Source organism: Chaetodon auriga, chromosome 2, assembly GCF_051107435.1.
Source record: "Chaetodon auriga isolate fChaAug3 chromosome 2, fChaAug3.hap1, whole genome shotgun sequence".
Lineage (NCBI taxonomy): Eukaryota > Metazoa > Chordata > Actinopteri > Chaetodontiformes > Chaetodontidae > Chaetodon > Chaetodon auriga.
Genome location: NC_135075.1, coordinates 8,565,955 through 8,592,242, shown reverse-complemented (window position 1 = coordinate 8,592,242; position 26,288 = coordinate 8,565,955). Strand labels below are relative to the sequence as shown.

At 41.2% G+C, this 26,288-nt stretch overlaps 2 protein-coding genes across 2 annotated transcripts in view; one reads left to right on the top strand and one right to left on the bottom strand.

Moving 5' to 3' along the window:
- The window catches only part of mitfa (melanocyte inducing transcription factor a), a 32,423-nt gene extending 24,235 nt beyond the window's left edge, over positions 1-8,188 (bottom strand). Inside the window, exon 1 of the mRNA XM_076740946.1 lies at positions 8,094-8,188. Coding sequence (XP_076597061.1) covers positions 8,094-8,188 — 95 coding nt within the window. The remainder of the gene's footprint in view (positions 1-8,093) is intronic.
- A 9,686-nt stretch (positions 8,189-17,874) lies between these two features.
- The window catches only part of frmd4ba (FERM domain containing 4Ba), a 44,875-nt gene continuing 36,461 nt past the window's right edge, over positions 17,875-26,288 (top strand). Inside the window, exon 1 of the mRNA XM_076752717.1 lies at positions 17,875-18,004. The gene's annotated coding sequence lies outside the window, so the exon portion shown is untranslated. The remainder of the gene's footprint in view (positions 18,005-26,288) is intronic.

The following is a 26,288-nucleotide window of genomic DNA, read 5'->3' as shown; positions in this document are numbered from 1 at the left end:
TGGTGATGTCAATGGGTCGCAGGCTTGAGGCAGTTATTGCAAGCAAGGGTTATGCTACCAAATATTAATGTTATTTACTTCAAGATTTCTTTCTCCTTTACTTGTGCTCACCTAAAAATGCTGTGGTCTAATACAAATGGTGATGTATCCTAAGTTGTTTAATACATCTACATGTAAATACCAGCAAATTAAAGCTGAAATTGTGAACTCTTGTCTCATATTCATTTCTCGATCTTAAACCCAAATGTCTTTAGTGAACAACGAAAACAAAGACATTGGCCTTGCCGTTCCAATACTTTTGGAGGGCACTGTATTAATCTGGAGTCATGTTTGATATCACACTCCTCTTAGCTCTGAATTGGTCTCCTATAACTCCTGAGGGAAATCTCTGGCTGTTCCCCAGCTAGCTCCAGCTAGGTGCTCACTGCCATATGGTGCTGCATGGGCAGGTAGTGTACAGTGGGTTTTTGTAGATTTTCCACTGAAAGCAGCTGCCTGTTGTGTGATGCTGTTGTAGATAGTGAGACTTAACCAAAACATTGAAGCTGTCAGGCAGGCAAGCAAAAGCTCAAACTGACCATAGAGCCGAGGGCAATTGCAAAGTCAGATGATAATTCTTTGTGGATTCATCAGTACATGCAACCCCTTTGACACACATTAACAGTCATTTGATTCGTTGTTGCCTATAAAAATATTGATCAGACCAGCTTTATACCACTCTTTGACTGTCCTAAATCCAAATTACCTCTGTTTTACTAGGAAGGAATTCAAATGCCTGGCTGAACTGAGGCATTAACATCAATTATTAATTCCGTTAATTAGCCCACCATTGGAGGCCAAATTTGTTTGGTAAGATTATTAGACCTAAATTTGGTTTATCCTCCTTTGCCAGGTAAGCGTATGATTTAGGGTAAGCTGGTGTGATTATGTGCCACCAGACTTCCAGTCTGTTGTGTGGTGTGAGGCAGTATCGGTAGCCTTTAGCAAGCACAGTGCATCTTAACTCTTTATTTAGATCCTCTTTAGTTTCCACAAGGTGGTAGCTAGTTTACCTGGGGTCCAGACAAAACAAAAACCATAAAAAGACAACAATCAAGGTCACACAAAAGCCCAATACAAGCCACATACAAAGATCAGAAAGCAAGTGAACTGACTTTACACATGGAACTGCAAACAGCAGCAACCTACACTGAAAACTGTCCCACACCCACAGCTCCAAAACAGAAACAAAACAAACAAAGAGGCTCCAAAAACAGCAACAATAGAATAACATCTAGGTGAGACTCGTGCTCCTGCTGCAGTTACTAACAACTCACATCATTTCACAGCTTTACTCATTGCAATAATACACTGAGCAAAGACTGAGCGCTGTGCAGGAGGAGCCCTCTCCTCCTGTCCACTCTGAGCTGACCCTTTCAAATCTGGAGAGTAGCTGAGCGGACAGCGTCTGCACATCCCAGAGCAAAATGGATCTGGCATTGCACACGCTGTCAGGATGAGGCACTTCCCGGGAAAATGATCCTTTTGATAAAACCACTTCAAATCCTCTCAGCCTGTGCAGCTGTGTGATAATCGCTCTAATTAGGCTGGCATGTCAAATCTCGCGCCGGTCTGCAGCTATCGCTTCAGCATCACCAACAGCAACGCTTCAGGACAAGGTGAGCAACACAATGGTGTTTTCTCATTTATTTTTTTTTATTTTTTACTATCTGAACTATTCACAGAATTATTTTAAAGGATTTTTTTCAGGTCATGTTCAGGAGGAGTGCCACGTAAATCCTAAAATCCCAGTCCCTGAGGGAAAAGTGGGATTGACCGGTGTCAGTGATCTGAGTAGCAGTCGTTCTGTAATATTCAGTGCTTGTCCATCCACTCTAGCTTTTGACTCACGCTCTTCATGTTTACTTATTTTGTGCCAGTAGATAATTTTCCCGGTAAAATGAAAAAAATAAAGGTTTTCATGCACTTGCTATGCATTCAGTCGTAACTGTCACTCATAAAGACTGTTTAAACACACTTCAGTAAACAACGTGTTGACCCTTGTGTCTCACTTTACTTTTTGATCCTTTGGGCTTATACATATCACTGCTGTTTCTTCAAAATAACTGCAAACCACCTTTTTTCTTGAAATATTTTTTCCCTTTTATATGACCTCAGTAAACTCAGCATGAAGAAAACCAATTTTTCACTTTGTGGTGACCTTTTCTTTTGGGACAAAGCAGTGGTCAGCACAAAACAGTAAACTGCACATTTGATGAAAGATGCAGAATTGTTATTACACAAAACATGGAAATACTGGATAATTACCTGTTATACATGCACATATATATTAATTACTGGGGGAAGTCATTCACATACAAAGACATGTATGTTATTCTTCATAGATCTACCTTTCTGTTAGAGCTCTTATAAATAATACGAGATCTCTAATGACATAAAGCCAAATTTGGGACTTAGGTGCGTACTGTTGCATAAAGTCATCTTGGAAAATATAAACATCCATAATGATAGTACCATGTTTTACAGCTGAGGCTGCACCTCTGCATCAAGTGTCACATATTTTTAGAATTACAGTCATTAATTTACAGTTTCAAAATTCAGATTCAAAAATATCAAATCTGCATAGGAAAATAATTCATTTTCATTTTTCAAAATTAGGCTGGCGCTGGCCAGTAAAAATGTCATTTTAAAGAGAACCTTGAGTGCAATCATGCATGTCCATCTGACCTCTCCACATTGGTCATGGATCATCCATTAAGAGGACAGTAAAGCCCAATTTTAAACCTTAAATTCCACATGCATGACTTATGGCAGCATTTAGTGCATGTCTTTCTCATTAGCAGTTGCTAATGGGGTTTGTGAAAATAACTCTCAAACCAGTAAATTTGACTTTGATGACTGACAGCTTCATAGATTGTATTGGCTTTTGAATATGCTGCAACAATTTATTGTGAGCCATTTCAACTAAAACAGTAGAGAGATTGTTTCACACAATATGTATCAATATCAAATATCACAGTATTCCAACTGTAATTCTAATAGTGTTTCAGTTTGTTCATGTTGAAAAGTATAGTTTTCAAGTTTACTTGTAGATATGGAGCCTGAATTTGTACTGAATTGAATTAGCTCTGAATTAGCACTGTTCCCACACAATGCTCTGATGCTCGCTAGGTTATCTTGCTTACTTGAATCTTCTTATTTAAATAAAGTTAATGCCTTATTTATTAAATATTTACAATGCCACTTTTTTCTTTCTTTCTTTCTTTCTTTCTTTCTTTCTTTCTTTCTTTTTAATAAAATGAGCATTGTTTACAGCCGTGGTCACTAGCTTGCAGTCTTCTTTTTTGCTACCTTTGCAGGTGCACTGCCTCTTAGCACCACCAAGTTTCAATCAGCGTATTAGTGTGAAACAAATCAGAGATGTGTATTGTGTTGTTTGCACATGTGCATAAATGTGCACATATCACAATACAAAGAGGGAACCAGAAACTCCACAGGGGACCTTTAACATGGTCTTGTTTTTAATGGTTTATTTTTAAAAGTTAGATCAGTTTTCAGGGGGAGGGATAATGATTTTGTTGTTTCAGGTTTTGAAGGGGAACATGGGAGAAGTTGGACAACCACTGTTGTGGAGTATTACCACAGTATATGATTTCTTGCACCTGTTAAGGTTGACCTCAGAACATTTCTGAACCTGTCTTCAACCTTGAAGCAGCCAAAATAAGCACTGTACTGATTTATCGACAGAACCTTGACCTAACATTCAATAGATCAGTCACACACATCAGGGGAAGCCTAAAGATGTTAAAAACACAGTTCATAGTTGTATTATTTCAATCATGTTCATTAACGATCCTCATAGAAAGTGATACACTCTCGTCTCAGCGCAACTTGCAAAAAAAAGATGAGTAGCTGAATAGCATCATGAGTCATGTTCTGTGGTTAGCTTGTTCCTCACATCTGTATTAGGAAATACTGTATGTTGTGTTATGGTTGTCAAATTCTAAACAAAAATTGTCAATATCTAAGTCGAAGTCAAATAAAAATGCTTATACGTCACATACTTTAAATACATGAGTGTGTTGACAGCAAAATCAGTTCGACCGTGTTTATAAAATGAGGATGACGCTGCTGTGTCCAAGCAAAGGCCTGTGGGTTCTGTGAAAACCAGAGCAAGCCAACTCTATACACGCTGCATTTAACTGGGCCACTGAAAATGATTCGCATGCATGTGTAGCTCAGACGAACAGCTGATGTGTAGCCAATTTTAGGATGTGGGAATGTTAGGAGTTGGAGCATAACACACTTAACCACTGATAAACAGATATCAGCTGAACGTGTGAAAAGGCATACGAGGACATAGGAAATGTTTCTGACTGCGATAATGAGGACAAAAATGAACACATGATAATTAATTTTCAGGGTCTAGAGGAGGTTTCTTACCTTTTTATTTTCATGTTAGCCAGTGACTTGAGGATCCCCACTTGCTGCGGCAGTTTGAGGAATTAGGTCCTTTTAAAATGCTTTAGGACTTCCTGGTGTGACACAATAATGTCTCACTTGCTCGATGACACAATGACAAGTCCAAGATGTCTTGACTTTTGTGGTTGATTGGACATATTGGTTTAGGGAAGGAGGATGAGCAGTTCTGTAGTTTTGCAACAGGAGCAGTAATCTCTGTCCATTCACCGCTGTTGGTGACCGGATCCACTAGCTATTGGAGAAAAGTGTGAACAGTCCTCAGAAAGAAAGACAGACAGAGAATTTTACTTTTCATTCATACATGAGATGATCCATACCACTCTCATATCTGTCCATTAAATAAGTGTTTCTTCTATTCTCTGTGACTGTCTAATAAGCTCCTCACTCACTCTTTCCTGAGTGGCTGCACTGAAAACGTAAGACACAATAATAGTAATAACAATAATAATAATAATACATAAACTTTATTTGTCTTGCACCTTTCATGCAGGAATTGAAGCTGAAAGTGCTTTACAATAAAGAAATCACAGGCAACAAGTGGGTGCTTTACAGAAAAAAGACAGAATGGACATAAAACAGGTAAAAATTAATGTGAAATGAAGACAATACATAAAACCAATCAAATCACAATCACAATCAAATTTTTAAATCTGGGTAAAAATAGAGCAGAATAAGGATAAGAAGTCCGTTGATGCTGATGAAGCTCTAAAAGACTCCTCGTCTGGTATCTCTCTGTCTCTGCTTTCTGTCGTCAGACACAACAGATTCTCTTTCCCTCTCTACAGATACTGATAACAGAATAGACATAAAAACAGATTTTTTAAAAAAAAAAGTGAATGTAAATGAAAATGGAGTAAAGACAATGCATAAAACCAAACAACGGTGAAAATAGAGTGAAACCTCCAGCAGACCAGTAGCAGATGATCGCTGTGTTCTTGAAGGCAAATAGTAAACAAGGGAGTTAGTGATGTAGCTCTAAGGGCTTCGTGTACAACTAAAATGACCTGAAAATCAATCCTGAATGTCACAGGAAGCAAAGGAGCAGCTCAAACTAACCAATATTCTCTCTCCTCTTGGTTCTGTCTGCAGAGTTTTGAATGAGATGAAGTCTCTCAGTGCTTTTTTCCGGAGGTCTGTAAATACGACATTGCAGTAATCAAGTTGGCTTGAAATAAAGGCATGAATCATTTTTTCAGCATCTTTTTGGTTTAGAAATGGTCGTAGCTTCATCTTGTTGATGTGGGACTTAAAGCTTAGATCTGAGTCTCGGACGACACCGAGACCCGTAACCTCAGATAGATTTAAAAAGCCTGTAGTTTGTGAGTACATTACTATCTCGGTTGGGTTTCTGTAATAATGTTTCACAGCAGCTGTTTTAAATGCATCAGTGAAGATGCCTGTTTGCAAAGATCTATTTAAAATATTCAGGACTGATTTGACACACTGTGTAAGTTCAAAGCTGTCCAGTAAATTCACAAGCTCCTCTTTTTGTTGACATGGATATTCCGGTCTCCATTCAGGATTGATTCGTCATATTTAGTTACACTAAGTGTGATCAGCTCTGATAATTCCTGCATAAACACAGATAAATATTGTGGTGGTTGATAGGATGTAATGATGAGCAATGATAATTGTGCTTTCAGCTGAAGAGCAAGATATTCAAATGATGTAAATTCACCTAGGTCAATGTCATAACACACAAACTGTTGTGGCTTCAAAGCCTCCTCCTTTTCTGTTTTGTCTGACTATCTGATAAAAAGCATAATTTGGAGGACAAGCCTCCTTATCCTCAAGCCTTGATCAATGTGACTGAACTTCAGTGTGGCAGCTTTCACTATGTCCTGAATGGGGGATCATTGTTGTTGAGACTGGGACCCTGGAGAAAGACATGGCGGTGGAGAGAGGGATGAGGGGTGCTGGTTCCCTGACTGGGACAGAGACATCCTCTGGATGCCTTGTGTGATGTGAAGCAGTGGGTCGGGTGAGACTTTCTGCCTGTGCAGGCTGACCTTGGCATTCATCTGTGTATTCTTGTTTCTTAAGAGAAGAATCGGGGGGAGACATTCCCCTTTATTTGTCACACACAGGCGAGCACGGCACACGAGGTGAAATTTGACTTCCGCCTTTAACCCATCCTGGTCGTCCCTCCTCCGCGGCAGACCAGGAGCGGTGGGCAGCCAGACCGGCGCCCGGGGATCCATCTTCGGCGTCACCATTGGTCAGGTGGTGATCTTCTTGCATGTTTTTAGTGGGGGTATATTTTTTTTACGGAGGATACCCCAGGTGAACACAGGGAGAACATGCAAACTCCACACAGAAAGGCCCTCCTCAAGCAGCAGGCACCAAGGCATGGTGGAGGACACACCCGGTGCCCGCAGCGAGATTCGAACCCGGGGTCTTGTGAGGCGACAGTGTTGCCACCGTGCCACCGTGGTACATCATGCCCTTAGCCTGACGCAGGTTGGTGCAGAGCAGTCTGCAGCCAGTAATGTTTGGGTGTTCTCCATCTGGCCTAAAGGGTTTTTTACAGTACCAAACGATACTGAAGTTGTCAATAAACCTTATCCCATGATTGAGGCATTGCCATGTCAGCCATGTGTTCAGGGCAAGAAAGATGTGATGCCTCTCCCCAAGGTGGGAATGGGGCCCGATATGAATACATGTTTTGATTGGTAAAAGTCTTTTTTCAGGACGTCAGAGGCAGTTTTCCTTCGCAAAATGTCAAAAGATCCAACATGAATAATAATGATCCAGTCACTTGGATGTGTAGAGAGGTTGCCTGGCAGCAGCTCTGTTAGCTCTGACAGATGTGTCATTCATGGTGAGATTTTCAGTCTTTGCCATTTTTACATGTTTGATTATAGAGTCTCTAGTCAGAATGGTGTCTGGCTTTTGAGGTGGAGGTTTACCTGCATTATTTCTGTCAGATGGGGAGTTAATAATATTTCTCCCTGGGTTTCAGCCAGCTTTATTGCTCGTGGTGTGATTACTATCCCTGGCCTCAACGTGGTTAATATCACACTTTTCGTCAGTCAGAGACAGTGGTTTGCACCTGTTGAGCAGCAAGAGTTCAAGTGGAGGAGTGAGCGTTGGTGCCCTCTTATTTAATTTCTTGCTGGATTTGCCTTTGTGGCGGACAACGTCAGACCAAGTCCTGGCTGGGGTGATGGTCCCAGTCTGGTGCCGGTGCTGTGCCTGTAAGAAGCGTTATTAGGTGAGGCCGGTTTGGGAGCCTCAACAGCGGAACCAGTGGCGTTAGGACATATCCAAGGCAGTGTATCAGCCAAATCTGTGCCAGGATGCTCCACAGCTGAGGTATTCCGATGTAAAAAAAAGTCTGTCCATTTCAAGCAACATGTATAGAGGCTGCTCTTTGATGTAGCCTTTCAATCTTCTTTTCAAGCTGTGCAGTTCTCTCCGTCAGTCCGATCAGTCTCTCACAGTCTGTGCAACTCACAGATGTTGCCATATTCTGTCATGTATCCTGGATCCGCTTTCTAAAACTTTTGGCAGAGAAAAACAAGAATATCATGTGCTTCTGTGTCTGCTGAGCTTTTTGTTTCATGGCAATGACAGCAGGTCTGAACCGCTAAACAAACCGTGAAATTTACTCCGCAGGGTCAGCGTCCTCATACACCTTGAGAGAGCCATGTCTCGTTTTAGCTCGCTCATGTTCGTATATGCTGAGCCAGATCTGACTCGTCATTTTGGTTGATTTATTTCCTGTAAGACGGTTGTTTTACCTTACATTGTCATCCCTGAAAGTTTAATTACACTTAATTTCAGTGACCACCTCTTACAATGACATTTATATATGTATTTTCTGACTTTTTGTGTACAGCAAAGCAAAGATCCAGGACTCCAATGCAAGCATACAGGTGGACAAATGCATGTGGAACATATTGATAATATGACTAAAGTCTAACTTCAGTTTTTCCTTTAAAAGCTTGATTTTTCCAGGATTGAAAATGCAGCACAGCTATCGCGGCCACTGAAAACAGGAAGCATGGGTTGTGATTCAGCTATTTCCATGCTGAAACTTAGCTCTTATATTGGTGCTTTCTTTCCAGACGGTTTCGTCATCTTCTTCCAGTTGTGTGAGTCGAGACCCTGTTGAGTACCTTCACAAAGGATTTCACAACACAGTAGTAGTCTGAAACCTATTTTTATCAACATGTTCTTTCAACTTTTCAAAGGGTTTTTGTAAGTCGGGCATCCTGCTGAGCAGCATAAAACTCCAGCACGTGTTAAGAATTAACTTGTTTCAGTGATTTTTTTTTCTTTTTCAGTGGTGAAGTTTACTTTGGTGTACACTTCCTCATTTCTGTTTATCAGCAAAAATCATTCAAATGAAGTGCGCATATCACCATTCACACATCAAAAATTACAAAGTGTGGCACAGACTGTTAGGAGTAAAAAAATATTGATTGCCACTCATGTTTGGCTTCGTGCAGGACTCGCTGAGATAAACCTCCCCATGTGTCTGCGCCTTAACTGGGTGGAGCATAAAAATTCATTTTGCCGGATGATGTGTGGGGATGCGCCTCATTACGAGGCCAGTTGTTTGCACACAAAAGGACAATTCAAAGCAACGTTGTGTGTTCTCTCCCCAGAATAATGAGTTATTCACAGGATCTAAAGCAGAATAGTGCACAAAATACTTCCTTTTCCTAATTATTGAGCACAACGTGTGCTTTAGACATGCACAATACCACCAGCTGAGACCTAAAAATATATTTGTTGCATTTCACTTACATATCTAATGACTATTTATCTCATCTCATTCAGGCCCCCAGTGAAGCTAAAAACAGCTGTTGTGAGCCCACAAGTCGTACTGCAGTTTATAACTAACACAGATGGCCCTTGTCCCTAACAACATACCAGACATTTTCAAGCAGAATAGAAAGTTTTCTTCGCATTTATTCAACAGATCATTCACTGTCCTCTTCATCCTCAGCCCCATGGGGACCTTCACGGTTCTGTACTTAGTCACATTTTTACCTCCACCTATAATGTTCTATATGTGTTTTTGTATAATGTTACTAACATCTATCAACATCCAGGTAGCCTACTTAGCCTACCCAGATGGCTAAGAACTGACTCCTGCTTAAGGATTAAATAATATGTTATAGTGGCTGTGGCACAGAGCCAGCTGTGGTTCAGGAGGTAGAACAGATCGTCTGCAGGTCTGTGGTCAGATCCCCGGCCCCTGCAGTTGTCTTTGGTCAGTTGCTCCTGATGCTATGCCATCGGTGTGTCAGTGTGCATAAATGCAAGACATTTACCTTTCCATTTATTGTTGTGTTAGCAGTGTGGGTGCGACATACATCAAATTAATTTGACTGAGTCAAATTTTGTTTTTATATGATGTGTCTACGTTGTCAAAACTGACTATTACAGCATGTGCAAAATGCTTACTTTGAGTCATAAAGTAATGCAGAAAACAGTTGCCGACAATAGTTGGCTTGAATCCCAGTCCTATACAGTGACATGAATAATGCACTTTATGCACAGATGTTACACTTACACAGAGACGGGGGCAATTGGTGACTGCAAGAAACACACACAGCAGAAGCAGATAAATTAGTCAGCAGACTTGTTTGTCTGGCTGTCTTGAAACTGATTATCAAATTGGATATATCAATTAAAGCTGACAGACTGTATGGGAGAACCTTTTTTTCTTTTAGATATGCATAACAATGACAACCTTGCATGTGGTGCAGATCTTTTACCCGTTTTAAACATCAGAATCTGAATCAGCTTCATTGGATTAGTATTCGTACACATAAGGAATTAAAATCTTCATCGCTCTCAATGTACTGATGACCAGCAACATAAGTAAGAACTAAGCACCAAATGGCCTAAATAAAAGTTGTAAACAATACAAATAGTGCAAAGAAATGAATATTGAATGAATATACATGGAGTGCATGATTGTGCAGGCTGTGTAGCCAATATGCATTTATACATTATGTACAGCGAGCAGGATTTACTCACTGTCAAACAGTGACAGTGCAGGATGAAATGCACGTGTTTAAAGGGGGCATTTAAACTGTAGAAATATAACGTAGATAGAATTAAGAGGAGGTTTTGGTGTTTGAGGGTTACTGGCACCACATGACTGATTAAACTGGTCACCAGAGTGATGGTCTGTGGGAGGAAACTGTTCCTGGTGCTCAGTGCTCTGTAGCACCTACCAGAGGGGAGAAGGTGCAACAGGTTGTGTCCAGGGTGTGACGGGTCTGTAGTGATGTTTCTGACCTCCTTCCTGACTCTGGAGATGTAGAAGTCCTGAGTGGAGGGCAAATATGTATGATAAAATGATTTAAAAGGTTTAACCATTTGAATTGCTCTTAACAAATTATATGTTAGTTCATGTTCTCTAGAACAAGGCGAGAGCCCTGAACTGGTTAAACCTTGCTGTCAGACAAACAAATGATCATAAACTGTGATTTGACTAAAAACTAAAAAGAAAAAACACAAACCACAAAACAGTCAAAGTGCTGGTGAGATTTCAGATGCAAATCACATTTCTTTGCATTTCACGTTATAGTTCTATGTCATATCTTGGAATCAAAGGAATTTTGGTTTGCACTTTTTGTTGAATGTCTTCAGATCAGATTTCTTTGTGTATTTATTAATGTTAATTCAAATTAACCCTGTCGCCTGACTGTTGCTCACTGAGGAAAATGTCCCAGTCTCTCCCCCTAAAACTAAGATTTCGGTTTGTCAATGGATTAAACAAATGAGATGTAATGTGTGAAGCAGCCACCAAGGGTGTGTTACACCCATGGGTGTAAGATATATTATATAACTTTGGAGATAATCATGGTCGCTGTTTTCCCTGTACTTCCAGTCTTTATACTTAGCTGTATAGGCTAAGTGCTCCCCTGCTCCAGCTCCATATTTGATATGAAAAAAAAAAAAAAAAAAAATTCCCAACAGTTCCCATGTGTCCCTCACCTGGACAAAGTTATCCAAGCCTTTACATCCACCCACTTTGCATCTCTTTGTATTTTGCCAAACCTCTGTATCCCATGTGCAACTTGTTCAGAAGCTTCAGAAAAGAGGAGCATATTATCCAGGCCTCCTTCCACTGGCTCACTGGTAGCACTTTGGCGTCTGTCTTTGTATCAACTGTCACAGTCCTGAAGCTCAAGTCTGTCCTTATATCCAGGACTACTGTAAGTGCTATGGCAACAGGGCATTCTCAAACCTGTATTGTTTCCTTCCTTTTTCTCACTCTGTTGATTCTTTCAGCAGTCAGCAGCTTTGTTTGTCGGCTCTGTTTGCATTGTCATGAACAAATTATGATTCCCTTTTGATTTTCTCCTGTCCTCTTTCTTTCCTCTTTGTTCTGTATCTCTGTGCCCTGTAAAGCACTTCAAACTGTTGTGTTTAAATGCTTCAGAAATCAAACTAAATCGACAGTGCAGTTCAAGATCAGGTTGGATTATATACTGTATATATAGTCTATATACATATACATATATGTGTGACGTCAATGAAATGGTTCGTCTTTTATGTTGATGATAGAGGAAAAAGATAGCATAGGACAGGAACATCTGATTACAGACAAACACCAAGAATACACCATGATAATAAGAGTGACTTTTTGTTATATGTCATTCATTACCCCATGCAGGAAGAGTCCATCTCTGCAGGGCCTGCAGACTATCAAGCATCTGAAGGCATGTGTGCAGTGCCGTGTGGCTGCTTGGCTGCTCCTGAAAATCCACTGAAAATTTGCCTCATGCGTGTGTTTGGTTTGACTCTGTGATGTTCAAAAGGATGCAATCCATGAGGGCTTTGGGTTCAGCCTTGGGAGATATTCAACAATACAGTCCCTGTGCCTTCTCTCGGGAGGTTTGTTGCTGTAGTTTAAAATGTTCACCAGAGGGCGCCAAAGACAAGTGAGAGGCTGAACCACCTGGAGCGTGAACTTCACATTGAGCTCCTCTTGTTTATTTCATTAGTATATGAAACAGCTGTAATTCTGGTATTGACAATGGCTAATGATTTTCAGATATATTTGTTCGTCTTCTTTTAGGATCAGAAACTAAAACTCTGTTGTCTTAGATTGGAAGAGTGTTTTTCCACTCTTATACTGTGTTCGTATTATTCCAATGAATGATTTTTACAGGCCTGAATGAGTAAAACAACAGTATTTCACAAGAAAGCAGAAGAGATGAGAGAAAAGTCTGAAAGATGATCTCCTCTCTGCAGTAATAGATTGCACAAGCCAAGCCATGCGCTCCACATGGTGGTACCGTAACAGCTTGTAAGTGACAGCTTCAGTCACTGCTGACAATGGCCTCAGTACCCTGCTGATTGAAATGAAGGTTAGGCTATTTATGTGGAGCATAGAAATATTATGCCACATGTAGCAGCACATAAGAAAAGGTCCATTAAATGTATCTTGTGAAATATTACTGTTAAATATTACTTGTACTGCGAAATGTTTTTGATAAACGTAATAAAGTCTTTAAAGTCATAGAAAAGTAAATCATTGTACGGCTGGAAAAGAGTGAGACGAATTTGTTAGTAAGGCTGAGTACAGGATCTTATCTCGTCACATCTGTAGTGTTTTCTGGTTGGTTTCACTTTTTATGAGTGGTGTATCCTTACTCGGCTTCCTGGTGGTGAACAATGTCTTTCCTGCTGTGTCCTGGTCATCCAAAAACATTCTAAAGGTTTCGATTCTCTCACAGTGTGACCACATTATTTTTCAAGGCGATCACCCAAAGGAAAGTCAAAGTCATGAGACTTGATTTCCCAGAAACTACACATCTCACAAAAGTAGTCCTCCACATCCCGTGCAGCCGGCCGTTTAGTTCTCACTGCACAATAATGTAATTACACAAAGAGTTCACAACGTGAGGAGGAGACAGGACACTTGAGGACACTGACTCAAGATCCTCTCAGCAGCTATGCAAGGCAGAGTCACACGGGACGTCACACATCTGCTTCCACGCATGACCATTCTTGACATATTTTACTACAAATCCAGGAAATTTTCTAATCTCACGGAAATTCAGATAATTCAAGGCAATGGGCATTTTTGATCCAAGGCTCAGAGTCATGTCCGGGGCAAAATATTTCAGCAGAAGACAAGGGCAACTGTGGAATGTGATTTGATTTTAATGCTTACATGATGGTTTAGATCTCAGTGAGAGGCACCGCTTGACTTTGATTTTCGTTTTTATTACACGCAGTGTATCTCAGAGTGAGTTGAATATTGGAACACATTTCATTGTGAATGATTTGTACTTAACTCAAGCAGATTAGCCACATCTAAAAATAAATAAATAAATAAAAAAATAAAAAAATCCCTCTGGTTTTCAGAACCAGGTGTTTTCAGATGGTTTCCCTCCAAGAGGTTAGCTACAGAGAACTGCCTTGGCATGAGTCCCGATGATGATGTGTTCACAGGTAATTACATCTTCTCATGTAGTCTGGTTTCAGACAATTTTCTGATAAACTGTTCTGACTGTTAAATTCAATGTTATTGTATCATATATTTGTTGAAATTAGTTTTCTGAAACTCTTGCAATATTTTCTATGACAAGACGTTAACTGTTTCAGTAAAATCAGGCTGGCAGGTGATGCGCCATCTGTCGAAAGGGTGTGTCTCCATTTGTGGAGGAAATATTTAGTTACTTGTGTTTGAATATAGGTCAGCAATGGTTTGTAGAAAACCACAAGATCAGGGTCCATTGACCAAAACAGCTGAGATGAGTCAGTCAGAAGCTGTGCTGTAGATTATGACTTCTTTATTTTTAAGTAATCTTTAGTTAACTTTGTATTCTATTTATTTGTCTCTCACAACATTTTTTGCTTTTGTTCATAAAAAAATGATGCATTTAAAACTAAAAATATCGGAGCAAAAATAAATATTTAATGGTGTTTATCTGCTGGAACATAAGCTGCAACTGTTAGCACACCCAGCTAACTGCTTGCTAACTACACATTCTCACGATAGTAATAACCAACACTACTTCCTCAGGCAATGGCCACATTATTAGATAAGGGAGACCAAGTTTTCAGCCATTAATTTTTCAAGTTAGCATTAAACACTAGCAGATAAAATCAGTCGTCACTTCAGCCAACAAAATTCATGGTTGTGTGGTGGAAAAGAGAATCCTGCTTTTGTCTACTTTGTGTGAAATCAAAGACACGCTGCCTTAAAAATCCCATGTAGTATTGCTGCGCTGTAATCATCGTAAACTGCCATGCAAGAGTGAAGAGCTTGACAGGCATAGAAACAGGGGGCGAGGCTTTGTGAATGGCCTCTTGTTTGGTACAGTTATTTAAAAAAAAAAAAAAAAGTGTGGTCACTTGAAAAAAAAACTGGAAATGTTTTTCCATTGTATTTAACAGGCTGCGACCATAAAGGGTTAAACTAAGCAAGTACTGTGCAATGATTACATAATTACTCATTTGCTTCCGATTGTTATTCAATACACGAGTTGCATCAAGAATGTTTCATATCATCATATTTCTGCCCCCAATTTTTCAAGAAAATGGTCATAACTCTCATAAGATGTGGGGGAGGTGAGACACACAGTGAAGAACTGCTTAATTCATTCACCATGACCTGGAAAATACTAAAGACACAGTAAAATGGCCGAGCTATCAAGAAGAATGAGGACTGGTGGCACGAGGGCAACAGGACAACAGCTGACCTGCTTAGAGGTCTGATGAGAGGATGGGATGGGATGGAGGCTCAGTGCTCACTTATTGTTGATGTTACTTATTGTCATTCAGCTTTTGTTTATCTCCATAGTCACTCGTGAATACATGAAGTTTGCTTTAAAGGGAAGCATGAAAGTTGGCAAGAGTTAATGTCTGTCAAAGCACAAAAGAGATGACATTACCAGTCCATCAAGGTCAAGGCTGATGGGAGGGGGGCAGAGTTAATCTGTCCTGGAGGGGGTGGGGGCAATCTGCAACTAAAGACTCAGAAGACAGGATGCACACTGACAATGGGCCAGTGACTGTGGCACAGTGTGTCAGTCAGGGGCCACTCTCAGGAGGGTAGACCTCTCCATGTTAACATCTGTTCCACGAGCACAACATAATCCCCTTGTATTTAAAATTCATAGTTTCCTCCCTCTGCACAAACAAAGCTCCCCTCACTTAGCCTATTCACATTCTCTGCTAATCTCAGGTGTTTAATTTGGGCTGCAAATCCCCGTTTTTGTGTCACTTTTGCTTCAATAGATGACTTTGTGTTTTCTCATCATCTTCAGAGCAATAATGAATGAAAATACGTGCATATTTACACTACGTAAATGAAAGTTTTGCTCTTTTGGATCATGTCTGGAAATGTTTCTTTTCCATTTTTGTTGTACTTTAAATGTCTTTTTAAACAATTTAACTCCATTTGCAGAGAACACTACACATTAGTCAGCAAAATCATCAAATAATGAAATTCTGTCATCATTTTCTCATAATGAGAGTATGGCTTATAGGAAGTGTCATCAGAACAATAGCTGGTGGGGTAATCTCAATGGGAGCTGAGGCCAAGCAGAGATTTGATGTGCATGGGGGGAGTGGGGGTACTTGGTGCACACATGGCACTGGGGTGAGCCTAATCACAGGCTCGCAGAAATCCTCACAAATGGGGAGGGGGATGGGGGCTGTCCCTAGGGTGACTCATTTAGACTTTGAAGAAAGCATTTTGCTCCAGTAACACACCCAGTCTTCACCTATACATGAACACTCATCTTTTTTCCACCATTTTTTTTCTTTTGTTCTGTCCTCTGTGTGTATGCACAGCTGAGAGAACCGAGGAAACGCCACCGCGTAGCTGCCCTGACATAAGGTTCAACTGGTTTATAATAAACTGGGCAGTTTCATCCCTCCCATTTCCTTGCTGCTGCAGTTTCTGTGGATTACTGGGCTTTTCCATTGTTCAGCCTGTAATGAAGCCACAACAGCCAGCGTGCCACTCCTTTCCTTCCCCTGGAAAATCTATAACATGTCCACAGTGTTACATATAATGTTCTAACAAACCTGTAAAGCCATTCTTCCACCTCACAATGACTTGGACTTCAAAAGTGTAACTTGTTTAAGCAGTTTGTCCTTTCAAATTTTCAGGTTTGTGAAATCACATAGATAGATAGGGAACAAACAGGATACAGGAACAAACTGTATGTGAGAAGAGTGTAGCAGTGTGCAGGATTGCTCTTGGATGATAAAGTTCACTTAAAAGAACATTGGTGATGTACACTCATAGAACTCTGTTATGGCTATGGAATAAACTGATTAAAAGGTATCATAATACACGCAAAGACATTTTCATAATAAAAATAAAGACACTGGGCTATAATTCAACCTGCAAATTCTGATTTTTTTTTTCCTTTGGCCATTGCAACAAGCAGTAAACAAAACACTGACATTTTATCTCTGTGGTAAGTTGATATTGTTATATATTGATGTATATTGTTCTGTATTTACACATCCAGAAGACACAGCACAACATTAGCATTCTTTTGAAGTAGACAAATACTTGGCTTTGTAGCTGCTCTGTGTTCACCAGTTAGTTACTAACTGGGTGTGTCTGTGGTTTGGCACTCAGCAGGTTGTGTATGGTGGATCTATCAGACCCATCTTTGCTGAAAACACAACTGCATGCTGTTGCTGGAAAAGACGCTGAGGAGAACGGCAAAGCAAAAGAGTGAAGCATGAAGAACACTAACTCAAAGATGCTCTGTAGAGCTGTAGTTGATCATCCCTGTCAGTAGGATAGACCCACTTTACTTCACACAGTAATTAGATTAATTACTACTATGAAAATATTGATTGGTGCAGCTTTAAGAATATGTTACCAACTGATATTCTGTTGCATTTACCCTTAGTAAACTACTAAAAACAGTTGAAGAACGTCTACGTGTGCGTTGACTAGGATTTACACACCTGGGCTAGAATTGTCCTGGAATGTAAGATTTCAATAATGAAACATAAATCTTTAACTATAACACACAACCACATAAACTGATGAATGGCCCTTTTTTTCTGATCCGCTTCGCTGGACGAAAAAAGTGGATATTTCTACCCTTGACAGTGTTTCATTTTATTTTCATTTGTCATCAGTTTCCACTGTCAGTCGTGTGTTCACGCAGCAGAGAGCGCTCCTCCACCGGCCAACAGCCGAGCGCTGAGGCCGAGCACAGGGAAACTCATCTGTCCCATCCTGCGTGTGCGGCGGGCAGCGCACAGGAGGAGGCGGAGTGTGTGTGTGTGTGTGTGTGTGTGTGTGTGTGTGTGTGTGTGTGTGTGTGGATGGCACTGACTGTGTGGGAGACGAGGTTGTTCTGCCGAACAGGCAGCAGTTTACCTTCATGGATCTCCGATGACCTCCAGAACCCGCTCTCCATTCATTCTACCGCGGCTCTTATTCTGAAAGTCTCGGCTTTGAAGCAGAGAGGAGGCTTTATTTTGGCTGACCGGTGCCGGCTGAGCCGCTTTGCGCGCAGACAATAAGTGGGAGCGATCAGATCACAACAAAAGACACAAGGTGGGAAACGATTCATTGGCATACAAACATAACCACTGACGGCGTTTTTCTTAGTTATGTTCACAGGAAAGCATTATCCGGCGGTGTGATCACCTGTAACAGCTTTTCTGGCAGCCACGCGGCGCGTTTTGTTATCCTTGCAATTTGAATCACACTTTTCTCTTACGTGGTACTTGAAAACGTGTGTTTGCGTGATGTGTGATTTCATTTCCCGCACTCTTTCTGTGGGGAAACGCGTCTTTTGTCCTCACTCCTATCTGAAAATAGCGCTCATTTGTTCACTTTGAATAGAATTGGGTGCACGCCTCCTGCTAAGTGGCACATACATGTGTTTTACTTGACTTGTGCAGACTGAATGTCAGCTGGGTGTTGAGCTGTTGACATGTCAACATGAGTGCTTTGCTGGTCACAATCTTGTATTGGAGTTGCTAATGCTTGTTTGGAGCTTTTAATCACACTGGCAGGAGATGATGTTACCTGTAACACACCTTGAACTGGAGTAAAAATGAATCTCTAACTCTTTGTTTTGTGGCTCTGTGCTCAGCTGCTCGGCTCTCCTCTGTGTGAATATCCTGTTTCCTGGACAAAACAAACAATGGAGAGCAGGCGTACCATATCCTGTATGGGTCTTGTGTCACCTCAAACCATGTAAAATACAAGTGTGTTGTGCTGGGGTTGGTTAGAAAACAGGATGAATACTTTCATACAGAGCTCCAAAAATATATACAGTATCATGTGTGTTATACATTTGTTGTGACACGCAGCAGGTCCAGCACGGGGAAACTCAGTGACATGAGTGAGACTGAACAAAGGCACAGGACTGGTTTGTATAGGTGATTATATTGAATTTGTGCCTCATGAGGGCAACATGCCCTGTCTCTCTTTCTCTCTAACACACACAGACAAACTGCAAAGGCAGCGCTGCTTTGTGTTGACTTTAGTCTAGGATGTTCAGCTGCTTTTAATGAGGTCAGCGCTTCCGATTCAATAAAGCTATTAACTGTCACAGAATATCCCAACGCCGCTGCTCGGCTCGGCACAGATACGAGTTATTTGCCAATCAGGCTTCATTATCAACCTTATCCATACAAGGCGGCCTTTGAAAGGGTAAACAAGACCACATCCAGTCAGCCTGGGCAGTGTGACCCGAGCTGATGATGTGTTCCCACCTCTCCTCCAAGCCCCTGTTTTGTGTTAAAAGTTGGTCATCAGCATTTTTCTTCTTCTTTCCCACACGTCTTTATTCTAACTCTCTTCACAGAGATCTGAATGAGAGCATTTGTCAGTTAGGCTATGTGATACTGTTGTCATGCAGGTTCGTCCAATTCAACGCTTGTGATAGGAAGCGAGTTCCTGCCAGACTGGTTCTGACGCAAGCTGTTGAATCAACCCAAGTTTTTTTTTAAATGTACAGGTAACAATATGTGTTAAGGTAAGCGCTGTATTTTTTAAAAATCATCCTATATGAAGTTCTTGAAAGCTTTTATAGTTGGCATCTGGTATGTGTTTCATGGGAGAAAAGTCTCTTGCGTGCAGTTTGTTCATAGTAAAAGCAGGAGAGGGACAGATATTAAAAAACATTACTTACAGAAAAACTTTATGGGTTACTGGGGGACTCACAAAGGGCAGATCAAAAAAAGAATGATCAAAATTGAAGCAGCGGAGGCCATGAAAGATCAACATGACGTTAGCCGCCACAAGCTACTGATCACACTGGGACAAACAAGGTTGGAGCAGCACGGTGTGTTTGTGTATTGCTTGTGAATTAGAATTTTCATTTGATGGAGGAAAATGTGTTCATTCCTCTCTCAAAAGCTACATAATCCCACTTTAACTTGGAGAAAATCCAAGCAAAAAGATGTCACATTACTCTTTGATTGACAGGTGATTGGCAAAAAGCACACCAGACTGATGAGTGCTTAGATTTCATCACAGCTGGGAACCATAGATGTTGTTGATTGGTACTTTAATACATGTAAACAGGCTTGCTGCTGGAGGCCTGCTTCAGAGTCAGGCACTGGACTGTTTTTTAGTTCATGTGTTTGTGGGTCATCAGTAATCTATAAGCTTAGCAGAGGAAATCAATTCAGATCCCCAGTCCAGAGGGGCCATCTGAGTGAAGAGCCCGGGGCCTTGCTTGTTCAGAATGTTTAGTAAAAAAAAAGGAAAAGATTTAGTTCAACAACTTTTATCTCAAACGTCTTAGTGCTCCTGTGTTTCATGGAAATGTCCTCAGTGCTTCTCGTGCTTTCTGTAAAAAAAAATGCAAGCATGGTTCACACTGAAAGTTGTGTCAACAGGAATCTGTTCCTCATTGGCTGTGAACCAGCCCTGCAGTGTACAGACACTACATCTCTTTTGCTTGTTTCATGTCTGCTTTGTCCCGTCTGACAGGACATCCTGAGTAAAACAAAGAGTCTGGCCCTCAGTTTCTTGTGCAAAACACTGAGATTGTGAAACACCCCGCTCTCACTGTGTGTTTCAAAACGTACCCTTCGTATACAGAAGAAATATCACGTGCAGGGAGTTCTATGAGACAAAAATGCTGTTGTGTTTTCTTTGATTTTGAGGGATTTGCTCCTTTTACATGTGGTTGTAGTGAATAATGATGTTCAGGGTTGGTTTGTGTGTTTATTTCCCTTTAGAATACACCAGAAAACACTAGAATCAGCCCTGGAGAGTGGCTCTCAGCTGGTTGGTAATTCCCCTGGGAGCTGGTTTCCATATCATTTAGATGAAAGAGACTGCATTAAAACAAGCTACAATCTGTTTAAGGACAGGCACATGACAGTTTGTGGACAAATTCTCCACAAAATGCAGCGCTGAAGCCCACCTCCTTATGAATTATTTAAAGGAAGGACGTGAGGATGGATTTATAGCTTACCCATGTGTATCAGTGCCTATTGACCCGGCCACTTCAGAGTAAAAGCCCCCTGTCCCTGGGGAATGTTAGTGGGAAATTAATCACAATTCCAATAGTGCGTGGGTTATACCAGTACAACAACGTATACAAATGAGGTGAAACATTAGGTTGATGATACGTCATCATTTACCCAGTCTGCTTTAATGAAAACACTGGAAAGAAACCAATTAGTGGACTTTGTTTCATGCGCCACTGTTCAGTGACGATCTTTATTTGTGATTTCTGGCCAAGATGTTCATATGCAGCTGTTTTGTTCAGCTTTGGTAGCTACATAACATGATTATATGCATTTAAACAAATGAATAATCACAAACAGGAGACGGTGAAGTCATTATTGATAAAGGATATTTGAGGGAAGAAAGCCTCATGTTATTTTTATTTTACTGTTGTTACACAGCGGTCTAGTTCCCCCAAAACATAAGACCATTGCAGGTTAAAGGTCATGTTTTTTGACAGCAGACACTACAGTGAAAAGTTGTCAAGATGACCGCGTCGAAGAAAGTGTTGATGGATATCACAGACGCAACCATATCTCTGAGAAGTTACTATTATATACAGCTAATATTCAACAACAAATGTGTTTGGGCAGAAACATAATGCAGACTGGATTCAGTTTTCTATCAAAGAATACCTCAATGAGAGATTGCATCGAGTTACACATTCTAGTGGAAATGTGGCTATCTGTCAGAACTTCAGAAAAAAGGTGTGCGAGGAGATGTTTAATGATCTGACATGACTTCCTATCCGACATCGCTGTTGGGGTCTGCTTTCGACAGCTCTCTAACAAGCACGACCATTACGAGCAGCATTTCGTGAGGTGTACGGAAATTAGAAAGTATTCAGGAATGGAACTCGTTTTTCGCTCTACACATAATGCCTCTGTCTACTGTGCATGTGTACAAGTGTATGAGTGTAACACCATGAATGTCTGTGGGGAGAGACTGTCTGAGTGCACCATTTTATCCCAATCTGGACAATTAATCATGTCCCACTTCTCGCTGTGACAGCAGGCTTTTTGCCCCGAGTGTGGCCATTCGCAGCAGGTAAACACTCTCTCTTAAGAGGCAGGCCGACAGGTTGCATGACCTCATACTGAACCTTTAAATCTCTTGTTATGTGTTTCCACCTGCAAAGTTGCAGGATATGAGTATATATGTAGGGGTTGTTGTGTCCCTCCTGATGATCACATTCGAGATTTCCTGGTTAACACAACTCTCCAGAATCAAAACACTGTACGCTGCTGCACAGGTGGGTAGGTGAGATGTAGATCTGCTACTAGATCCAAGTAAGGGAGCACCTGTCTCCTGGTGGGTGCATCCACAACCTCAGGCAGTGGAGGTAGCCTTGAACCCAGCAGATCTGTGCAACGTTTCACTCCGGAGCAGAATATCCTTCTTTCTGTTTGTGTTCTCCATCTCCTCCTCCTCCTCTTGTGTCTCTCAGACAGGGATGTAATTGCTGTGAGGCTGAGAAAATGATAATAAGAACAAAGCGAAGCCCTCTACCGCGCTTTTCCCTGTCTGTGCTGCTGTTGGCTTGCCTACGAGGTTTTGGAAAAAGGAAGAGGAGGGGGTAGTCTTCCCCGTAATTATGCTGCTTGTTTGCCTCTCTCCATCTATCCATCCATTCCTCTCGTGTGTCGCTCTCCATTTCTTCCTGTTTCCTCTTAAATACACACTGCACAGATCACACCAGGAAAGAGCTGTGAGGTGATGATGTTGAGGCGATGTTTGAGAGCCTGAATGGTAATGGCCAGAATGAGACTCCCTCCACTGTGAGTGTGTATAAGGTAAAGGAGGAGGGGGTGGACGGAGAGGGCCTGAGCTGCTATTATTACCCTCTCAGGCGCAAATAGAGAGGTACACGATGTCGAAGCTGGAAAAAAATCAACCATGCTCGCACAGCAGACGTACCCCACAGCCTCAGATCCACAGTGATCGATAGAGCTCAATGCTTAAAACCCCATGTGAGTGTTTCACACGTTCAGTGCCAGAAGGGATGGAGGCTTGGAAAGAGGAACCACTGGAGACTTCTGTGAATATGTGATGCTCTGAGCCTCACAACCCCCCCACAAAGTAATTTCCTGTTGAGTCTGTGAGCTAGATTTGTCTTCTTTCAAACCTCTGCTCAATGAGTTAATTTTGTTTTGGTTGTATTGTCAGTGGGTTTATAGAGTGGGTGTCATCAGGGTGGAGGCTGTGTAGGTGCTCGCCCATTACAGCTTACCATTCATCATTAATGGAGTGTTATGTGAGCCTCCTCTTTTACTGTGTTAATACGTCAAGGCAACACTGCCACCTGGACTGATACTCACATTCACATCCACACACACACACACACACACACACACATACACCAGATCCCAGACACTGCTCACCCTTCAACTCGTATCCCCTGCAGTTTAGAAAGAAAGAAATCATCCAGCTGCAGTCACCTTCACCACTGCAGCCTGGGATGGGGAGGAGAAAGAGGAGGAGAAGCAGGGAAGGGAGGGAACTCATTATCACCTGCCCTGTGGACTGAAACCAAGCACCCCGCTGGTCCACTCACACAGGCCACTCTGAGCTCTGTGACAGGGACAATAGGTTGTGGAGAAAGATTGCATGTTAGCAGCAACATGGAGGAAAGATGTAGGTGTGCGGCGACACAATGACGAGGAAAACATGTCAGAGATTCAATAGAAAAAGCTGTGTTTGATGTGGAGGTCTTTTCAAGGTTGCGTTGTGTTGCTAAGAGGCTTGGCTACTTCCTTTTGAAATACATGGCTTGTCCTATATGACTGTGTGTATGCTCTTTCACCTACTGTGCTGTACTCTATTGTAATAGCAGCACATGTCTGATGCAGCTGGATTGGTCAGATTCACAGAAGTATGCACTTTCAAGCTGTCAGCAGCGTTGGCCCCTTTAGTCATAGTCGATCAATGAGCAGAAGTTAATGATGTGAGGACAGTGTGTGGTGTTACTGTGGGCTCTGATAGGAAGCTGATCTGGTGGTGTGCAGGGGACATCTGTAACAGGTGTCAAGCACATTGGGAGGAAAGATAATACTGTATCCCCAGTGGAAGGCAGTGGTGGGTTAGGCTGGATAAAATGAGTGGTGGTGTTAGCATACTGTATGTACAAATACATTTATTTCTGCCTTGGAAATGACTTGACAGTAGTGCTGAAATGATTAGTTAATGAATTGATGAGTTGATTGATTGCAAATTTATCAGTGTTTTTCCTTTCTCAAGCAAAATGTCAAATATTTATTATTGTAGCTTCTAAAATGTGAAGATTTGCAGCTTTTTTAAGTAATACTTCATTTGGCGAAGGAACTTCAAGATGTCATCTTGAGCTATAGGGAATAGTTATGGCCATTTTTACTATATTCTTACATTCTTACATTACATTGAAAACAAGAATTTCATTACTTTTTTCATATTTCAGGTTGGCCTGTATTACATAGCCATTAAATACAATATATTTGTCAAATGACAAATTACAGTCATGATTTAAAGGAATTTGGGATATTGCAGTAATATTTATAATATTTTTTCAGTTTCTGTGTAAGTTTCGAATTTGATGAAGCTCAAACTGATATGAAGCCATGTGGCACATCCCTTGAATCGCATGGACCCCTGTAATTTATTTAAGTGTCCAGATGACTGATGGTCCGTGAGAATGGCTAAAATGAAATTACTGGCATCCCCTGGTAATACTAATTCAGCACAGATACGGCTTTGACTGTGCCTGTGGGTAACAGTGATCTGGATACAGACGGTCTCACGCTACTGTAAAGCTGCCAGTGTTATCAAAGGGCATCAGTAATTTGACAAGACAAAGCAAAATTATAAATATTTCACTTTGAGTAGATGAATTTTTGATATTAAATGTTGCTGTCGTGTGTAGTGATAACACTGATGTGGCCTCTGTGTTGTTTTTTCTGATGTCTGTGGGCAGCGGTAAACACTGTGAACATAACACTGACACATCAGATTAATGTAAGCATTTGAAATGCTGGACACGTCAGCATTCAGCAGACACAAAGCAACATTTTATTTTTTTAGTGTTGTGTCTGTCCACCTGATGAAATTAAGTCCAATCTTTACTCTGCTTTTAACTCTGCTTTGGTCTTCACCAACTCCAGATAAAATACTGCTGCCAGCTAGCTAGTTTTCACTCTCTACCTGCAAACTTTGTTCGTCTGCCATTTGGTGCTGGACAGATGGTGTGCAGTGGGTTCATCAGAGCTTTTTCGTTGAAAAGAGCTGCCTGCTGTGAGTTACTGTGAGAAGTAGGCTGTTGGTGTAAGCCTGCCATTGGCCGACTATTTCACTCGGCATTCTTCTCCTTTTCCGCTATCTGCGTATTACTGCTCAAAGTCCTTGTTGCTACGTGCAACAATAACCCCTCAGCTAGCGACCTACATGCTGAAAACAGCAAGTTGCAGTTGCAGTTGCAATAAGTCAGACCTGTTTGGTTCCTCTACAGGGATTTGAATGCCAGGGCTTGACTCTTCACATGCAAAAGTTCCCCTTGACACAATTTTCCAAGGCACTGTCGCCTATTAGAGTGAAGCAAAACATTAAAGTCTTTCTCCTTAAAACCAAAACAATAAGCTGAAAAATTCTAGCCAGCCAGCAATTCTTCTGTGGGTTTCACATTACATTACACTTCACATTCATCATTTGAACCATATAAAATATTGATTGGTGCAGCTGTAAGTTTTCAATATTCAGCCTGATCTGGTGATATTTTTTCATTTCCTCCTCATCTCTCACCCTCTTCTTGTGTTCTTCAGCTTTGTAGGCAGTGAGACTTTTTCTGCCTCCACAGCAACTCCTCCTCTTAGACCATTTATACAGTTAAAAGCTTAATTTGTTCACATGTGGCATCTTTTCTAACCAATTAGATATTGAAAAGCAATGAGATGTGTTTTCCATCTGCAGTGTAGCAGCTGTTCAAGAATATGCGATGGCGTAGTAGCAGTAAAAGTACTGAATTAGAGGGTCCAGCTGCAGGAAAGCACCAACAGTTGCCCTGCTGATGAAATCCCCATTTGACTCCCAGTGAACTCACCCTCCCATTAATTCATGGCACCTCTTGAAATCACTCTGACAGAGGTGGAACCTTTGAGAGTTGTCAGCCCATTGAGAGCTTTTGTATTTATGCAGCAGGACAAAAATAGAGGTGGCTTAATGCTCACAGCTTTTACACTTTTTATGTTAAAGTGATGTCTGCTTGTGCCACACAGGTTCTGCAGAGGGCCTGTACAGCGCATTGGCTAGTACAGTGCAGTTTTCAACATAGAGTATATGGATCAGTTGCGATTTCTCAGACATGTGTCGTCTGCCGAGATAAGGCCATGATCTGATTATC